Below are 15,390 nucleotides of genomic sequence, written 5' to 3'. Positions count from 1 at the left end.
ACACACACACACACACACACACACACACACACTCACACACACTCACACACACTTATTTTGTTATTAAATTTGGACTTTTCTGGACAACTAATCTTTTGGGACATCAAAAACTGAGGTGACATTTTTAATTTGCATTTTCATAAAACATTATCAGTCAGATGTAAATGGCAGAATAAGACTTCATATTACTGTAAAAGTGCTGTTAAATATGCCACGGTGCTGCGGTTAAGTCTGACAGCACACTGTGGCAACACAATGCATTTTCCGGATGGTGAGTTTTCAAAGGGCCAACCAGGTGAATGTCAGAAATTGTTAATACATCTCAGCCCTTGACATATATACAACAACATGTACACATTTAGATTTCCTTGGAAAGCTGTTTGTTTCCTTTGCACACGTTGGGCCTCTTAATACGCATCAATGATGGTTCGAATGTCACCGTCTATCTGAGTATCGTTGCTGACCACGTTCGTCCCTTTATGACTACAGTTCACATTATTCTAATGGCTACTTCCATCAGGATAATGCTCCATGTCACAAAGTGAAAGTCTCAAGCTGGTTTCAAGAAACACGACAGTGAGTCCAGTGAGCTTCAGTCACCAGATGTGAATCCAGTTTGCGCTGCGGTAGAGCAGGAGATCGGCAGGAGATCGGCAGGAGGCACGTGCAGCTGACAAATCTGCAGAAAGAGTCACGTCGACTTGGGAGAGTCTCAAAGGATTCAAACATCGTGTGGAATCGATGACATGAAGAACTGAGGCTGCTTTGAGAGCAAAGGAGGAACCACCCAGCATTAGTATGAGAATGAGGGCAAAGTGTGATGGCGATGGACGACCAGGGACACATTGAGGCAGATGAGGGAAAGGGGAAACGGGCAAAACCTGGGATATTTGTGTTGGAGCTCTGTGATCAGATACACAAGCTAATTTTCTTCTTTTTTTTTTTTACATTTCTGGCAGAGGAGCTGTGTTTGTGCTGCCAATGACTTGTCAGTCATGTGGTTTCAAACAGAAGTATGTGATGTGTATCATAAGCCACAGAGCACCCGACCACTGTTTGCCAAGAAAGTGTTCCAGCACGTAACTTGGTCCGACTAAACAAAAGAGATCGATGGTGTGAACTGCATGAATAAATGCAATGAGAGATGTACTTTTTGCTGTTTCCCCCTCTTCCGGCCTTCATGCTAAGCTAAGCGCAGCTAAGACCAATCACCGCCCGGCTCCTGCTCAATATACGACCAAACAGTCACGAGTGGAATCAACCTACTCATCTAAGTCCAGACTAGAAATCAGATGACGGTGTTTCCCAAGACGTCAAGCGACTCCTGTAAAGGCCGCGAGGGTCAGTCTGATTGTGAGCAACAGTCTGTTACGCTGGAACTAGAGCAAGAGAGAAGGAGGGAAGGCTGGAGAAACCCTATGCACGAAACAGGACATTTTCACTGCAGCTCAGCCCCCCCCCCCCATCTCTAAATCTCCCTCTAATCCTTCCGGCCTGTTCTGTTCAATTGTTTTTCTAAAAGAATGACAGAGAGGTCGAATACGTCGCCAGGGATTCATGACGAAATCCGTCCTTTTTCCCCTCCAGCTCTCAGCGATGCAGCGACTTTCACAGCCCCTGGCTGAACGACTCTAGGAGAGACCCGTTTTAACTTTGGATGTAGTATTTCCATATTCGCCATAGTCCACTTCTGCTGCGTCTGGTTAGTCTTGATCAGTGTTGAGCAGTATCTCATTATTGCTTCCTGCTCATATGAAAGGGATACAATTAATAATGCATTGATTAGTATTACAGTAAGTATAGCAATTTTTAAGGTGTCTTACTACACTATTTGTGTTTTCCCCCTTTCTTTTAATGAGTCATATTGCTTCTATGTGCATGAAATAATATAAATAAGTTAACTTAAGATACAAGTGACTGTACAGTAGTCTGAACATTTGTGATTTTATCTTGCCACCCAACACACACGCTGTGGCCCCTGTCTATCTACGCTCTGTTTACTAATGAGGATTGTGGAGCAAAACACTCTCTACTGTGAGTATGTGTTACAGTAGAAAAATGGAGTCTTACAGAATCCACAGCTGTGGCCGTGTTAGGGTCTAAGATTGAGTGTGTAGGCGCGCTTGGCAGGGTTCTCTTCAGTACAGCCAGGGACTAAAAAGACCAAACTTGATCACGTGGGCAGGGAATATGAACATCTTTTTACCCCTGAAGAACAGTGGGGAGTTTTTTTTCTATCTGGCCTGCGATGAAACAACGGACAGAACGGAAGACAAAAGAACTGACCGTGAGGGTATTTTTGCCCGCCGGTGCCAAGTTTGAGTCGTAGGATAAGGATTGACAGTGTGTGATATGCGTTCAGTAATTTATCATGAAATTTAACGTTTTGAAAATTGAAATTGGGCCTTGACGGGAAAAAAAGATTCCCCACCCCGTGTATAAAAATGAACAGAGAATAGGATTCTGCTGTCATGTCTGGCTTCTGTGTCGGCCTCTTTAATACCCTCAACACACAAATTTAATAAATGCATTCCAATCCAGCTGTCATCATCCTGACATCTGGCCTTCTCTGTAACCTCAATAGGGCTTTTTCTTTCCCCCATCAGTCCCGCACTAATCCACCGTGGTGTTGAGAGCCACGTGGTCTTTATCCAGACCTCTGTTTCTACTGATGATTGTCCCTCTGACTGTCAGTGACAGAAAATCTTGTAATGTACCTTTTTTTGTCATTGTATAAATCAACAGATTTGACAGCCATAAAGAGGAGAGGACACGATAGACTGAAATTTTATCAGAAATAACCAGTGGTGCAGTACAGAGTGTTACATCTAGAGGGGGGCAATAACAGTCGTATGCCATATCTAGTAAAACAACCTTCTTTAGCTTTTATGGAACTGACAATATTCAAAATATTCAAAAAGGTTATAGCATGGTTGGGTGATAGTTGAATAATATTGATATAAAGCTTGATACTGATGATTACCATATGAATATGCGATATCAAAAATGTGATTGAGAGATGATATGCCACTAATTACCAGGCAGGAAGGGTCTATAATGAAGTACTGAGCTGAGTTGCTAGATGGGAAATGTTCATCTGTCCTGGTTTGGCTTGGTTTTACACAAGCACTGTGAACCTCGATTTGTTGAAATACTCCTTTAAATTGTCACCCAAACCAAGTATGTAGCTGCAAAACAAGAGCCTGCGATCACTGAATCTGACAGGTTACATATATTCACTTAGTAAATATTTATAAAGTCCCACTCGCTGCTTTTCTTTCCTTGCGATGGTTTTCTATTTTTTTACGATGTTAAGCGTTCCGACCAAAAGTAATTGGAACTTTTAGTCCGAGGAACTTTTTTCAGGGAACTAAAAGGTTCTTGCAGATCGTTGTTGACCTGTGTTTCCACCACGATCTAAAGACCAATGGAGATCAGGCAAATTAGCCTGCTGACATATATGAGCAACTGACGGCTACAACAAGCGGTTCCACTTCCGTCCACCAGGTGGCGGTAACGCAGAAGACTTTACAATGATGCTAATGCTAAATAGATGGAACAACAACAGTTAACATGAAGGAGATCCAAATTGTGCTGCTGTTGATCAGAAAAGACACGAGCACTAGCTCACCACTAGGTCAAAACCTAAGAGTTGCAGCGCCACCCGCTAGCACGTCTTTTAAGGTGCGGACGAGTGAGGTTCACAAAATACACTCGCAGTGCTGTGTGGTGCGGTCCGCACCATTTTTTGTTCCTTTTTCGTGAGGAAATATTCGTATTAAATATCTTTTTAAAACATGTATTGATTTTGAATTGCTTACTGCCCTTATAAAGTAAGGTAAGGGATTTTACGATCTTTGCAGAAGATGAAATAAAATGCCAAGGTACTCAACCGATACTCAGAGCTGCGAGCCCCACAGAAGTTTCCTGTGCTTTCGTACTTAGCCTTGCCCCCAAGCAGGGATTTTAAGTTCTGGGACAAGGATTCCCCCCAGAACTTAATTTATACCCTGATCCCTGCAAAGGTTCCTAGCTCCTGAGGAAAGGTTCCAGGTGTCCAAACACAGCTATTAAACTGCACTCATTTACTTGAATTTTTCTTCATTCTTACTTAGAAAAACTTGAATAAATTCTACGGGCTTCAAAGTTGAAAGGGGAATTGGTCCAATCAAGTAATCATCCATTTGTGGCAGCCATCTTGACCTGTACGCTGCATGCCTCCTGTCACCAGAGAAGCTAGTTCACTCTTCAGTCTCACCGGGCCTCCTCCTCCTCGTCCTGCTCCTGCTCTCGCTACGTGTCCCACTGGCTCTCAGGACGGCGGGCTCTGAGTTTGATTCTGCGACTCTGTGTCCCAGTTCTTTCCACTGTTCCTTTGTCGGTTTCGCTCGGCCATCACCAAAGCCGCCGCCACGGTGACCAGCACAGTGATGGTGATGACGAGGACGGTGGCGGTCTCCGCGATGCAGAGCTGGCTGTCCACCCAGGCCAGCGAGGCCCCGGCCAGCTGCGGCGGCTCCTGGCACGTCACGTTCCCGTAGTCGTCGATGTGGAGGTGGCGAACGTACAAGATCTTACTGAAGACACGGTGCAAATCACAGTCACAGCTCCACGGGTTTCCTGGTGGGGCAATGAGAAGGGCCAATGGAGAGATGTATGAAAGAAGAGTGGTGAGGGGAAAAAGGGATTGGAACAGTCAAAGGTTACCACAAAATAAAGGTATTAGTGTTTGACCCTATCTCTGACTGATGTCATGGTCCACTCCTCTTTATTCTGTAAGAAAATCAAACATTTCAAACATCTCTAGTCTATTTATTCTCACTTTGAACTTCTTTATCTCTGGACTTTGTTTCATATATTGCCAGGGAGAAAACATTCAGATGTAGAAACGCTAAAACAGACGCAGCCAAGTCCTGAAAGGCCCATTGATGCTCTGTAATGCGCAACATAATAACTTCAGTGCAATAATTATCATCCCAAAAAAATGCACAAAACTGCACTTAGAGGTACAATGCACTGGACACTGAGGTTAATGGCCTGTACGCCAATATATATCAGATTAGTTTCCTTTTTCTACAACGAATCAGTGCCATAACAATAATCAACACAGAGGTCCTGAGTGATTGCCATCAAATGGTACACATTTGTGGGGCTTTGGTGAGCCTTTGCCTTTTCTTCATCACATTGAATGTCTTAAACCTTGTTTTGAAAATAAGCAAATGCTTATGCCCCTATGGCGGTAGGCTCTACGCCGTGCTTAGGATTATATCAACCCTCCAACAGAGTGAACGAAAACTTTCATATTGTGGCGAACAAGAATGGCACAGAGGTTGAAAGTGGGTTTTAGAGACCTGCCAGCTGGATGTGCGTAGCTGTCGTATGCAGGCTGATCAAGGTTTTGAACTTGAGGTGATGCATGTTGTTTCCCTCCAGGGCGAGAACTGCCAAGCTGTAGAGAGGAGCCAGAGCGTCGGTCTCTATCCGGGAGATGTTGTTGTTGCTCAGCTGGAGGACCTACACAGACGGACAATGACACAGACGGGTATGCGGACGACTTGGTATACACGCACACGATCATTTCAGCAGTTGGTTGTGTACCTCTAGTCCAGGCAGCATGTCCAGGCTCCCCTGCTGCACCACGGTCAGTCTGTTGTTGTGCAGGTAGAGGTGCCTGAGCCTGGAGAGGCCCCTGAACACACCGGGGCCTACCGACACCAGCTGGTTATAACTGAGGTCCAGCTTCTCCAAGTTGTCCATATACTCCAAGCTGACACGAGGAGGGGGAGACACGCGTGAGAAAGTGCCGCCAGACGCAAAACTCAAATTGCTCAGAGGTCTGACCCGAACACAGCAAACTGGTCTGTAAGACGACAGGTTACTGGTAACACAACACTGACTTACCCCGTGTTCAATTATACCTGGGAACTCGGAACTCTGGTTTATTGTTCCAGTATAATCTCGGAACTCGGAACTAAGACCACCTAGTGGGGAACTGCAATCGGAACACCCCTCGGATAAAATCACCACCCCGACTTCAAGGGTTCCGAGCTCCGACTTCCCAGGTATAATGGCATGCAGGGATACTAAGTTGATAATGGCAAGGGTGGTCTATCGTGTTAACTTGAAACATTTTTCGAAAGTAGCGGGTAATGTGTAATACATTACTTTCTTGTGTAACGACCCCAACACTGCTCAGCACACATTATTTGGAATAGCGCTTCTGGCCACCTGGCAATTGTGAGTGCAGAAATGTACACTAGGAGAGTGGTGGGAGGTGGGGGAGGTGGGGGTAGGATGGAGTATGATGGTGAAAGAGAGATGGACCTCAGACAGGTCAGGTACCTGTATCCAGATATGTGACGCAAGTTGTTGTGCTGCAGTCGAAGCTCTCTGAGAGCCAGCAGACTGGTGGAGAAGTCGGCGGGCAGGGATGTCAACTGGTTCCAACTGAGGTCCAGCTTTTCCAGGAAGGACAGAGAGAAAAATGCCTGCGGAGAGAGAAATGAATACCGTTAAATTCTTCAATCCTTCAGCTTTCCAATCCTTCGCCCTCCATCCTCACTCACTGCCTCCATCGGATCCCTTGACCTTCCTCTCCTTCGGACGGACTGCCGGTTCGACTGGCATGTCAGCAGCTTTCTGACAAACGAATGAACGTTCAACTTTTTGACGCTTGACAGATTTTTTTTTTACTTGTGCTACGTTCTTCTCTTCCACTTCCTCTGAGATATCAACTGCTGTCAGTATTTGCATATACTGTAAGGTGACAAACTGGTTCCAGTGTATACATGTAGCTTCAACTGTTGACCGCTCGCAGTGCTTCCCCGCGAACTGACAGTTCAACTGCTTTCAGTATTCATTCACTGACTCACATTTAGTCAAGCAGCTTAGCTATCGTCTTAGGTCACTGATACATCGTATTTGAATGTTTCATTGCCACCTCTCATGTCCTGCAGCTCTTTTGAGCATTGCTCGTGCACCTTCTCAGGAATGAACGCCATGCGTCCGAAGGAGGCAGTTCAGTCGGGTCAGCAGCGGTTTTGAATGACCACAACAATGGCCTACAACAGTGTTTTGAAGGCAAAGGCCCTCTTCTCTGCTCTGATCTTAACATTACCGGGGTGATAACCTTCTCCAGTGTGAACTAGGATTTCTGTTTGGGCTTTGCAAAAGTAGAAGTTCGCAAGATCGTCATTGACAGGGATGATTAGTATGCAGGGAGAAATTAGTCTCAAAATGGTCACAATCATCACATCGCACGATCTACCAGTTAAAATTATAGTTGCAAATGTGTACAAAGATTTGTGTGCAACTTAAAGCCCCAGTGTTTAATTTTTGTACTTTTCTGGCGCCATCTGGTGGTAAAGTTGCAAAACACAACTACCTGAGCAACCGACAGGGACACTTTATGGTGGCGCACCACTAATTCCATTTCCTGTTTCTGACAGGGCTGAAAGTACGAAGCAATTTGTGCACATGTAAAGCAGATTTCCAAATGCACACATCATAAACTGCATAAAAATGTATATTTTACGCGCAGATTTTTTACTTCAACTTCACAGGTGTAATAATGTTCGCTTGCCAATAGCTTCCAGTGAGTCCAAATGTCGTGTGCACAGATTGCGTGTGGACTTTTGAGACTCTTTTCCCACTTCCTTTATATTCTGCGACACCCTTTTTTCTGTTACCTGTGGTTGTACAACTTGTATCTGGCTGTTGGTCAACACCAGCACCCGCAGGGACCACAGCCCAGCGAAGGCTCGGGTACCGATCTGGCTCATGTTGTTCCCCCCCAGCTCCAGCAGCCACGAGCCGCGTGGGAGGCCCCTGGGAACGTGCTCAAACCCACGGGCGCGACAGTCCACCAGATCGGCATGCTCGTAGCAGGCGCACTGGTGTGGACACAGTCGTGAGCACTTGACCGCCGGATGAAGAAATGGGGGTGAATAAAAGGCAAAAAGGAGGAAAAGCAGGGCCGGCAAAAGGAGACACATATTTCCCAGAGGGCAGCTCGTTTGTTGGAGTAGTTAAAATGTTGGAAGCTGAGTGAAGCCTGATCGCTTAATCCTGCTGATGTCTTTGCCAATTGTAGATGAGACTGGAAACAGAAATGCAAGCACAGTGCAGAGTTTTAGTTCACATTTAGATCAGTTAAGTCAAACTCATAAAGACTTCGTGGATCTCCCTGCTGAAAAAAACAGCATAGACCAGCTGGGGGCAGTGGAAAAACTAAAGAATACAACATCGAGCGAATCAAGGTAACAGTGTTAGTCATCAATTGCCTGTGTGCAAGTCCAGCAGACACAATGGACAGTTAGCATTCATGTGTTTGTGGTCACCTGAAAGTCCAATAGTCACTCTCCTTTTGGCCTAATTTTGGTCTCCACCAACTCCTGAGGGAAATATTTGCCTCTTGAGTCAATGTGTCCACTAGGTAGTGTCTAACTTTTTGGAAGCAGGAAGTAATCAGAGCATTTTTGTTGAAAGCAGCTACCTTGTGCAGCTAGACACAAGCTGGCGAGTGTGGACAAGGCCGGCAAGCTCCCTACATCTGAGGGGTTACGCACGACTGGTGGTGATTCTCTGTGGTGTGGTTGCACCATGCACAAAGACACATTACATTACATTCATTAAGCAGATGCGTTTGTCCAAAGTAGTGGTAAATATAAAACATACTCAGACAGAGACAGAGTGTTGCTGTGGAGATGGCCATTGTTTTTGCGAGATGATGACATTACTCTCAGACAGCTAAATACACCCACAGGGACCGGGGTTAGGCAGATTATCTTGGGACGCCATTCAACTGACCACTAGTTGATCTGTGAAGAAACCAGAAGTCTCCTCAATATTGAGCTCGTATAATAAATACTGCTTAAGACATCGACAGTCTCCCTCTTCCTGAGTCAGCGTCAACTCCATCAATGTTTCCATTACAAACGCATGAGATTTCATGAGCAGCGCTGGCTGCAAACATAACTTCCTTTGTTTACCAGAAGATTCCACAGGGGCACCTTTAAATGTGATAGTACTACTGCAAGGCCAGCATTTAAGGATGGAAACTGATACTTCTTCATCTAGAATGGCCAAAGTGGCACACGCATACTTTCTACAATCAAATGCCAACATTAAATGAAATGTTGTTGTTTTCTTTTTCTTTGTTATACATAATCTTTTACATAATCACACCCATTAAGAGCAGAGCAGCAGAAAAGAATTAAATTCAACGAAAATCTCTCAAAATTCCTTTTTGTTCTGTTGTGTAAAACAATACAAAAGGTAATGCTGGTTTTCAATTATTCATTTCCTATTTACTGTAAAGCAGTTACAGAATGAGCTGCTTGTTTTTTTCCCCTCATAACTTTCGTTTGATATCATTACAAACTAATACTTTTTATAGAACATCGTCAACACCAATGAAAATACACATTTTCATTTGTATGAAAACACGAGGAGATCTGAAATCTGAATACAACACACAGAGAGACTGAAATAAAGAGTAAAATCAATATCCAAATGAGACAAAGGTCATTTGGTCTGACCCCCAGCCCCCAATCACCTGACTCACCTCTCCTGCTGATGAGGAATCCACCCATCTCCATTCCTTATCATCAACTTCTACACGTCCGCTGATGACAGCTCGGACAGGAGAGAGTCAGGGAGGTGATCTACAGAGAGAGAGATGAGGCTGATGAGGCTGATGGAGACTCTCACTGCAGTCAGCTGCCTTCATTAATCCTCTAATCCACTGCGATCACCAAATGTTTTCCTCTCATCCACTAAACTCCGGCCTTTCCTCTGATGTTTTCGTCATGTTTTGGCTTCTGTCCCTGTTAATACCACCAGGGAGCCTCGGAGTCCCTCTGGCCGTCTGTTTCACAGACTTAAATATTACATAAAGTCTCTTAACAGAGAGACTGGGAGAGCCAGATGGGCGGACAGACGAACAAAGAGGGGAGGAGTTGATTTTCATGATTCATACACACAAACACTGACTGATGTGACCCCATAGACAGATGATTCATAACTGAGCAAGTGAACATTCGTCCCAGGGTCCCATGACCTGCAGAGTCCTGAAAACTCGTCTGAAAAACGTCTTTCTGTGAATCAACAATGAAGCCCCAAAGTGTTTAATAATTAATATAGGATTTCATTTTTTTTTTCCTGGTAACACTTTGAATATAACTAGCCAGGATGTCACTTTATATTTCACACTGTCACTTTTCACAACACGGGTGCTGATGCCGCCTCAAGCCAATCACATGCCCCCTGCCTGTTAAGCAGGAAACCTCAACAACAACAATAATAAGCAAGTTAGTTAAATTCTGTGTCTGCCTGTAGCAAACTGTAAAACACTTTGCTGATATTTTGCACAGGTACACAAACCATCCATCAATCTATTATTCATACTACTTTTTCGCAAGGTGTTTGGAACCAACAGGTACATAATGTATAATAATGCAAATAATAATGGTTTAAATCAAATGACCACTCTGTGATTATGAGGCATAGTAATTCAACATGTCTGGTACAGTTTTCAGCTGGTTTCTGTGTCATTGGTTTTGCCAGGCTTCGATTCTTGGGCCTCTATTGTTCAACGTCTGTGTTAGAGTTTTTTGAAGGAAGCTTGATAATTTAATTACATCAACTGAAAGTCAGATGATATATTACTATGAATTAAAACCATGGATGATGATCCACATTGCCTTCTTATAATTGGAAATGTTAATATCCACAACCAGGGCAAGATCTACCCCGAGGCCCCCGGACGCCCAGGAGCCCGAAAATCACATTCACTCAGTTACACATTCAATCCTGCATTTTTACTCAGTCCTCTGGGACTAAAATGCCTCTAATATTGGCTGCGTGTCAAAAATATGACTGCAATGCATAGATCTTAGTTGAAGATATGTTCATTTTCCATTCAAATCATCCTTATTTATGACTGTCAGGGACATGGCATGCAGCAGCTTGCCAACCAGATCAACAGAACAATAATCAATATTAAGATGAACTTTCAGCTTCTCGCAGGAGCATGTGCTGCTTTTTATTTTTAACTTTGGGCTTTGGCAATTTGATTTGGGTTTTTTTCCCCACGATTTGACAGATCGATTAGTGATGAATGAAACATTTTCGTGTTCGTCCCCTCCTAAAGTTTATGTCAGTGTGAAAAGTCTAACCAACTGAGTATGAAACTAAATAAATATAAGTGTGAAACATGAATAAGGCCCCGTTAATATCCACATCGCGCCCTGCACGCTGTGTTGCTTGCAGTCATCGCAGCCAATGGGCGTCGTCCTGAGCGACGCACCGTACGTCTGCGTCGTGACGTCGCGGAGGGCGGAAGTGGCCGCGGTGGACATGGCGGCGGGGTGCTGCGCGCATGGAACGAGTGTGTGTCGCGTGTCGTCGGCCACGGAGGACAGAGAGGGACAAAGGGCTCGGTCTCCCTTGGACCGGCCGGGTTCGCGAATGACCGTGTGACGCCGACGGAGCCCGGGGAGACGTGACGTCGGCCCGCGAGCTAACGGCTAACGGGCTAACGGCTAACAGGCAGCGGGGGAAGGTAGGCGGTCCAAAGGGCAAGCGCACTAGTCCGGTCTAGTGATGATATGTCTCATCTTCCGTTGATCAACATCTCCCTGAAAGTATCACCAGTGAACAGGCTGCCACGCGGAAGCTCCGTCGGTCGTCCGTGGAGCTGAGCAGTGAATTGAACAGTGTGAGCACTTACTGAGTATTGGATCGTAATCGATATTGAGACAACTCATGACGCACATCCTCTCGAGGTACTCAACACGATCAACACGCATCCCATTGGAGGGGGTCACATGTTTTAACCTGTTCCGTTCATGGCCACGTTTTCGACGTGGACTTTAACCGCGATGCACAGGTCACCGCTCAAGTGGGTCCAACATAGTATCAGTGGGGGTTTTTTGTGAAAGGAAAAGAAGTTTTTTCGAGTCGATATGAATTCTGAGCAAGAATTGTTGAAGATTTGTGACAACACGTCTCGTCCAGTCACGGTTGGTGATATACATTCTATGTAGTATAATTATAATCACTAATGTAAACACTATGATAAACAGCTATTCTTTAGGTGGCAGTCATATTTCTGAAATAAAAATGAATAATGGGGATAAAAGTCATGTATGAAATGTAAAATATATCACTGGTGATGCTAAAGAAGCTCGAGGTGTGATTCACATTGAATATTGAGTTTGCCTGACAGTAGCACCTGATAAAGAAAACATGTTTCTTATAAATTCCTACAGGAAATGCAAACAAGCCAGTTTTGACCCATCTATTAAAAGTTGGAATAAAGATAGAAAGACTTTATTTTCCTAAAAAAACTAAAACAATAGCTGGGTTATTAATTGTCCATTTAAGCATTTGAGGCCTGTAGAAAATATTCATCTTGTTCTCATAACAATTTCTCATAATAATTATTAATCATTATGTGCTTGTCACTGCTAAAAAAATGTTTTTGGGGATGGTGAAATGGGGATAAGGTAATTGAGCAGAATTTGTAGATGTTTTAAAGGGGTTTAGACAAAGACTTTTAATCTGGATGGAAACAAACCATGCTTAGCTCTGTGACTTTTACAGAACATACGTGATTCAGGGTCATTTAAACCCTACACACAATTCCGGGGTGTTTAACGATATGTCCTCTTGTGTTGTGATTGTGCAGCAGCAGCAGCAGCGGCAGCAGCAGCAGCAGCAGCCATGGCTCAGGCCGGAGCTCACCTGACCTCCACCGCTGGGAATGAGCAGCCGTCAGTGTTTGAGGTCCTGGCACAGGAGTCTCTGATGGCGGCGCTCAAACCAGCACTGAGACACGCTGTCAAGGTGAGCGTCGCCACTGACTGGTCGTCAAACCCCGCCTGCGAACAGCCATTAGCCAATTAGAACTTAGCAGCTGTTGCCAGGCGCAATGGGGCTGTCTAGCTTTGGATTCTTTTCCTTAGGTTCTGTTGAACCGTTGTGCAGGCGTCTGTGATTAGGGAGACGCTCAGTGTCGGAGAGGTTGGTGGTGGGGTCTTTTGTTTTTTAGCTTTTACACAACCCAAAACATTAAACTTTAAAGGGGCAGTAAGCGTCCGGCTAACAAACTTTTCTGCAGCAGTAACCTAGCGTTATTCCCATCACAAGTTGCGTCACTAAGATACTTGTTTAGGAACTGAGACTGAATCAGCGATATAAACTTCCACAGTCTAATATTGTGTTAGTCATTATTATAGAGAGCAGTGTAAAACTTGTCAAAGTGTCTGTCTTTATTGGGGCCCAGCGCCAACCAGCAGAAGGCCCTCTTGTTATTATTATTTTTTGTGTTTTAGCATTTGTCTGACAGTGCTGTGCAAACTTCAGCCACGACTCTTATCAACCATAATGATGTTCATCCGCACAGGTTCTGGCAGAGTCCAACCCGTCCCGCTTTGGCTTTCTGTGGCGACGCTTTGATGAGCTCTACCTGCTGCTGGACCTGCTGCTACAGAACCACTTCCTGTCTCACTGCAGCGCCTCCTTCTCCGAGAACTTTTACGGCATGAAAAGAGTTACGGCAGGGCGGGGGCTCCCTGTCCACCTGGGGCTGCACGGGAAGTCACACTGGCGGTCCCTCCTCCTTCTTTGTTTGGTGCCATACCTGCGGACCAAGCTGGAGGCGACGCTGGCACAGCAGAGGGATGAGGAGGACTTCTCCATCCAGCTGGCGCGCACCAGGACTCAGAGGCTGTACCGGGCGGCCGTGGCGGCGTACCCGTACGTCAGCTCAGCCTGGCAGGCCTGGGTCTTCTGCCAGCAGCTGCTCTTTATCTTCGGAGCGTCCAAGACCCATAGTCCTCTGCTGTGGCTGGCCAGGGTGAGACTGGCTCGACTTAATGCCCGAGACATCAAAGACATGGAGCTGAAGACCAGCAACACTGACAACCTCGCTGACAAGAGGTACATCCCAGTTTTATCAAATTCTAACTGTGTGTATCTGTCTGTGTCCCTCTGTGTGTTATTTCAGGTACTAAAATAAGATCTTCCTATTTTTATTTACCTCCCGTAAAACTAAGGGTCTTTAGCTTCATCGTTCATAATATATCCGGTGTCTGACGTTCAGGTTAAGAATACAAGAATTTTCTTGTCTCCAATCTCACTCTAAAAATCACCCACCTACAATGCATTGCCCCTCTGTTTGCAGCCTGGTGCAGAGAGCGTGGTGGTTGATGTCACAAGCAGCGAGGGGCGTGGCCGTCTCCCTCTCCACCTCCCTCTCCCTGGGTGTCTTCTTCCTGCAGTTCCTGGAGTGGTGGTACTCCTCAGACAACCAGAGCACCTTGAAAACTCTCGCCTCCCTGCCTGCTCCTCCGCCCCCCCTCCACCTGAAGGAGGAGTGCGGCGGAGGGGAGTCTCGATCCATCTCGGCCAAGTCCGGGGGAGAAACTCAGCCGGGCCCTGGCGGCAGGAACTGCCCTCTGTGCCGAAGGCTCTGTACGAACACCACAGTGCTGTCCACCTCTGGCTTTGTGTTCTGTTACCGCTGCATCTACATGTATGTGAAGGCCAACCACCGCTGCCCGGTCACCGGATATCCCACTGAACTGCAGCACCTCATCAAGATATACTCACCGGAGAGCTAGACCAACGCGATGGCATGCGTGGAATTTCCGACCTTTTCCGCACCTTTTTGACGGAAACAGCGGCCTTGTTTGTGAAACGCTGAGTCAGTTGGTGTCCCTCTGCGACCTCACGCTCAATGTTAACAAGCTGCGGGATGAGAACATTGTTTCACTATTGATGAAAGAGACTTTTGCTATGTGCTTTTTGTAATTCAGTTTCATAATTAATATTTTAAAATTAAATAATACATTTTAATGGTATCAAGAGTATTTTATTTTTTTAACTGTAGTTACTGTAAAAGGTGTTTTTTGGAAACAACTGCTGTATCCTTGCCAGTCTCTGGCAGCCCTAGATCTGCTGCATGGTATGGTGAACAGAAATTAATATTGGCAACAGAAACTTTAAGCAGAAATAGCCATTGGCTGGTTTGTGAACGGTTTGCCTAAGACAACACAATGCTGATGTGTTTGATTCAGCATCACATAAAGAAAACCAGTATGCCTTCAGATTTGATAAGCAGGAACCAATCACAGAGGCTAGATGTTTCCAAGTGTTTCCAGTCTTTAAACCTAACTAAACTAAGCTAACAGCCTGCTGGCTGTGGAGACAGTTTTATTCAAAACTAAGCTAACAGCCTGCTGGCTGTCAATATTTAGCATACAGACAGTCTTTATGCTAAACTAAGCTAACAGTCAATATTTAGCATACAGACTTCTAACAAAGATAAGAAAGCAAATAAGGGTATTTGCCAAAATGTTGAGCTATTTCTTTAATTGCTCCCTT

General features: G+C 45.1%; 2 protein-coding genes across 7 annotated transcripts; one reads left to right on the top strand and one right to left on the bottom strand.

Moving 5' to 3' along the window:
• Positions 1 to 2,775: 2,775 nt before the first annotated feature.
• Positions 2,776 to 9,980, bottom strand: si:ch211-237i5.4 (slit homolog 3 protein). Its single transcript, XM_035616520.2, has 6 exons — positions 9,566 to 9,980; positions 7,689 to 8,098; positions 6,343 to 6,488; positions 5,599 to 5,767; positions 5,352 to 5,514; positions 2,776 to 4,620 (listed from the first exon to the last, which is right to left on the bottom strand). Exons 2-6 carry the CDS (start codon positions 7,992 to 7,994, stop codon positions 4,313 to 4,315), a joined length of 1,092 nt encoding a protein of 363 aa, XP_035472413.2. The 5' UTR covers positions 7,995 to 8,098; positions 9,566 to 9,980; the 3' UTR covers positions 2,776 to 4,312.
• A 1,328-nt stretch (positions 9,981 to 11,308) lies between these two features.
• pex12 (peroxisomal biogenesis factor 12) lies at positions 11,309 to 14,867 on the top strand. 6 transcript variants are annotated; one of them, XM_047327991.1, is made up of 4 exons: positions 11,309 to 11,563; positions 12,698 to 12,849; positions 13,409 to 13,944; positions 14,189 to 14,867. In XM_047327991.1, exons 2-4 carry the CDS (start codon positions 12,727 to 12,729, stop codon positions 14,625 to 14,627), a joined length of 1,098 nt encoding a protein of 365 aa, XP_047183947.1. In that variant the 5' UTR covers positions 11,309 to 11,563; positions 12,698 to 12,726; the 3' UTR covers positions 14,628 to 14,867. The 6 variants fall into 6 exon arrangements, with proteins under 6 accessions (XP_047183947.1, XP_035470505.2, XP_035470507.2 ...); XM_035614612.2 differs by having other exon boundaries at positions 12,692 to 12,849; XM_035614614.2 differs by having other exon boundaries at positions 12,689 to 12,849.
• The last annotated feature ends 523 nt before the right edge of the window (positions 14,868 to 15,390 follow it).

The sequence above is a fragment of the Scophthalmus maximus genome, chromosome 17, assembly GCF_022379125.1.
Source record: "Scophthalmus maximus strain ysfricsl-2021 chromosome 17, ASM2237912v1, whole genome shotgun sequence".
Lineage (NCBI taxonomy): Eukaryota > Metazoa > Chordata > Actinopteri > Pleuronectiformes > Scophthalmidae > Scophthalmus > Scophthalmus maximus.
Note: the sequence above shows the minus strand (reverse complement) of the source record. Positions and strands in the feature narration are given on the sequence as shown.

What these genes read in the sequence shown, in the direction of transcription:
- pex12 (XM_047327991.1), top strand. Translation starts at nt 12,727, where the DNA reads ATGGCTCAGGCCGGAGCTCACCTGACCTCCACCGCTGGGAATGAGCAG. An exon ending in CACTGAGACACGCTGTCAAG is followed by an intron (nt 12,850 to 13,408) that starts GTGAGCGTCGCC and finishes TCATCCGCACAG; the next exon opens with GTTCTGGCAGAGTCCAACCC. An exon ending in GACAACCTCGCTGACAAGAG is followed by an intron (nt 13,945 to 14,188) that starts GTACATCCCAGT and finishes CTCTGTTTGCAG; the next exon opens with CCTGGTGCAGAGAGCGTGGT.
- si:ch211-237i5.4 (XM_035616520.2), bottom strand. Translation starts at nt 7,994, where the DNA reads ATGTGTCTCCTTTTGCCGGCCCTGCTTTTCCTCCTTTTTGCCTTTTAT. An exon ending in TACAAGTTGTACAACCACAG is followed by an intron (nt 6,489 to 7,688) that starts GTAACAGAAAAA and finishes CTCTCTCCGCAG; the next exon opens with GCATTTTTCTCTCTGTCCTT. An exon ending in CGTCACATATCTGGATACAG is followed by an intron (nt 5,768 to 6,342) that starts GTACCTGACCTG and finishes TCCTCGTGTCAG; the next exon opens with CTTGGAGTATATGGACAACT.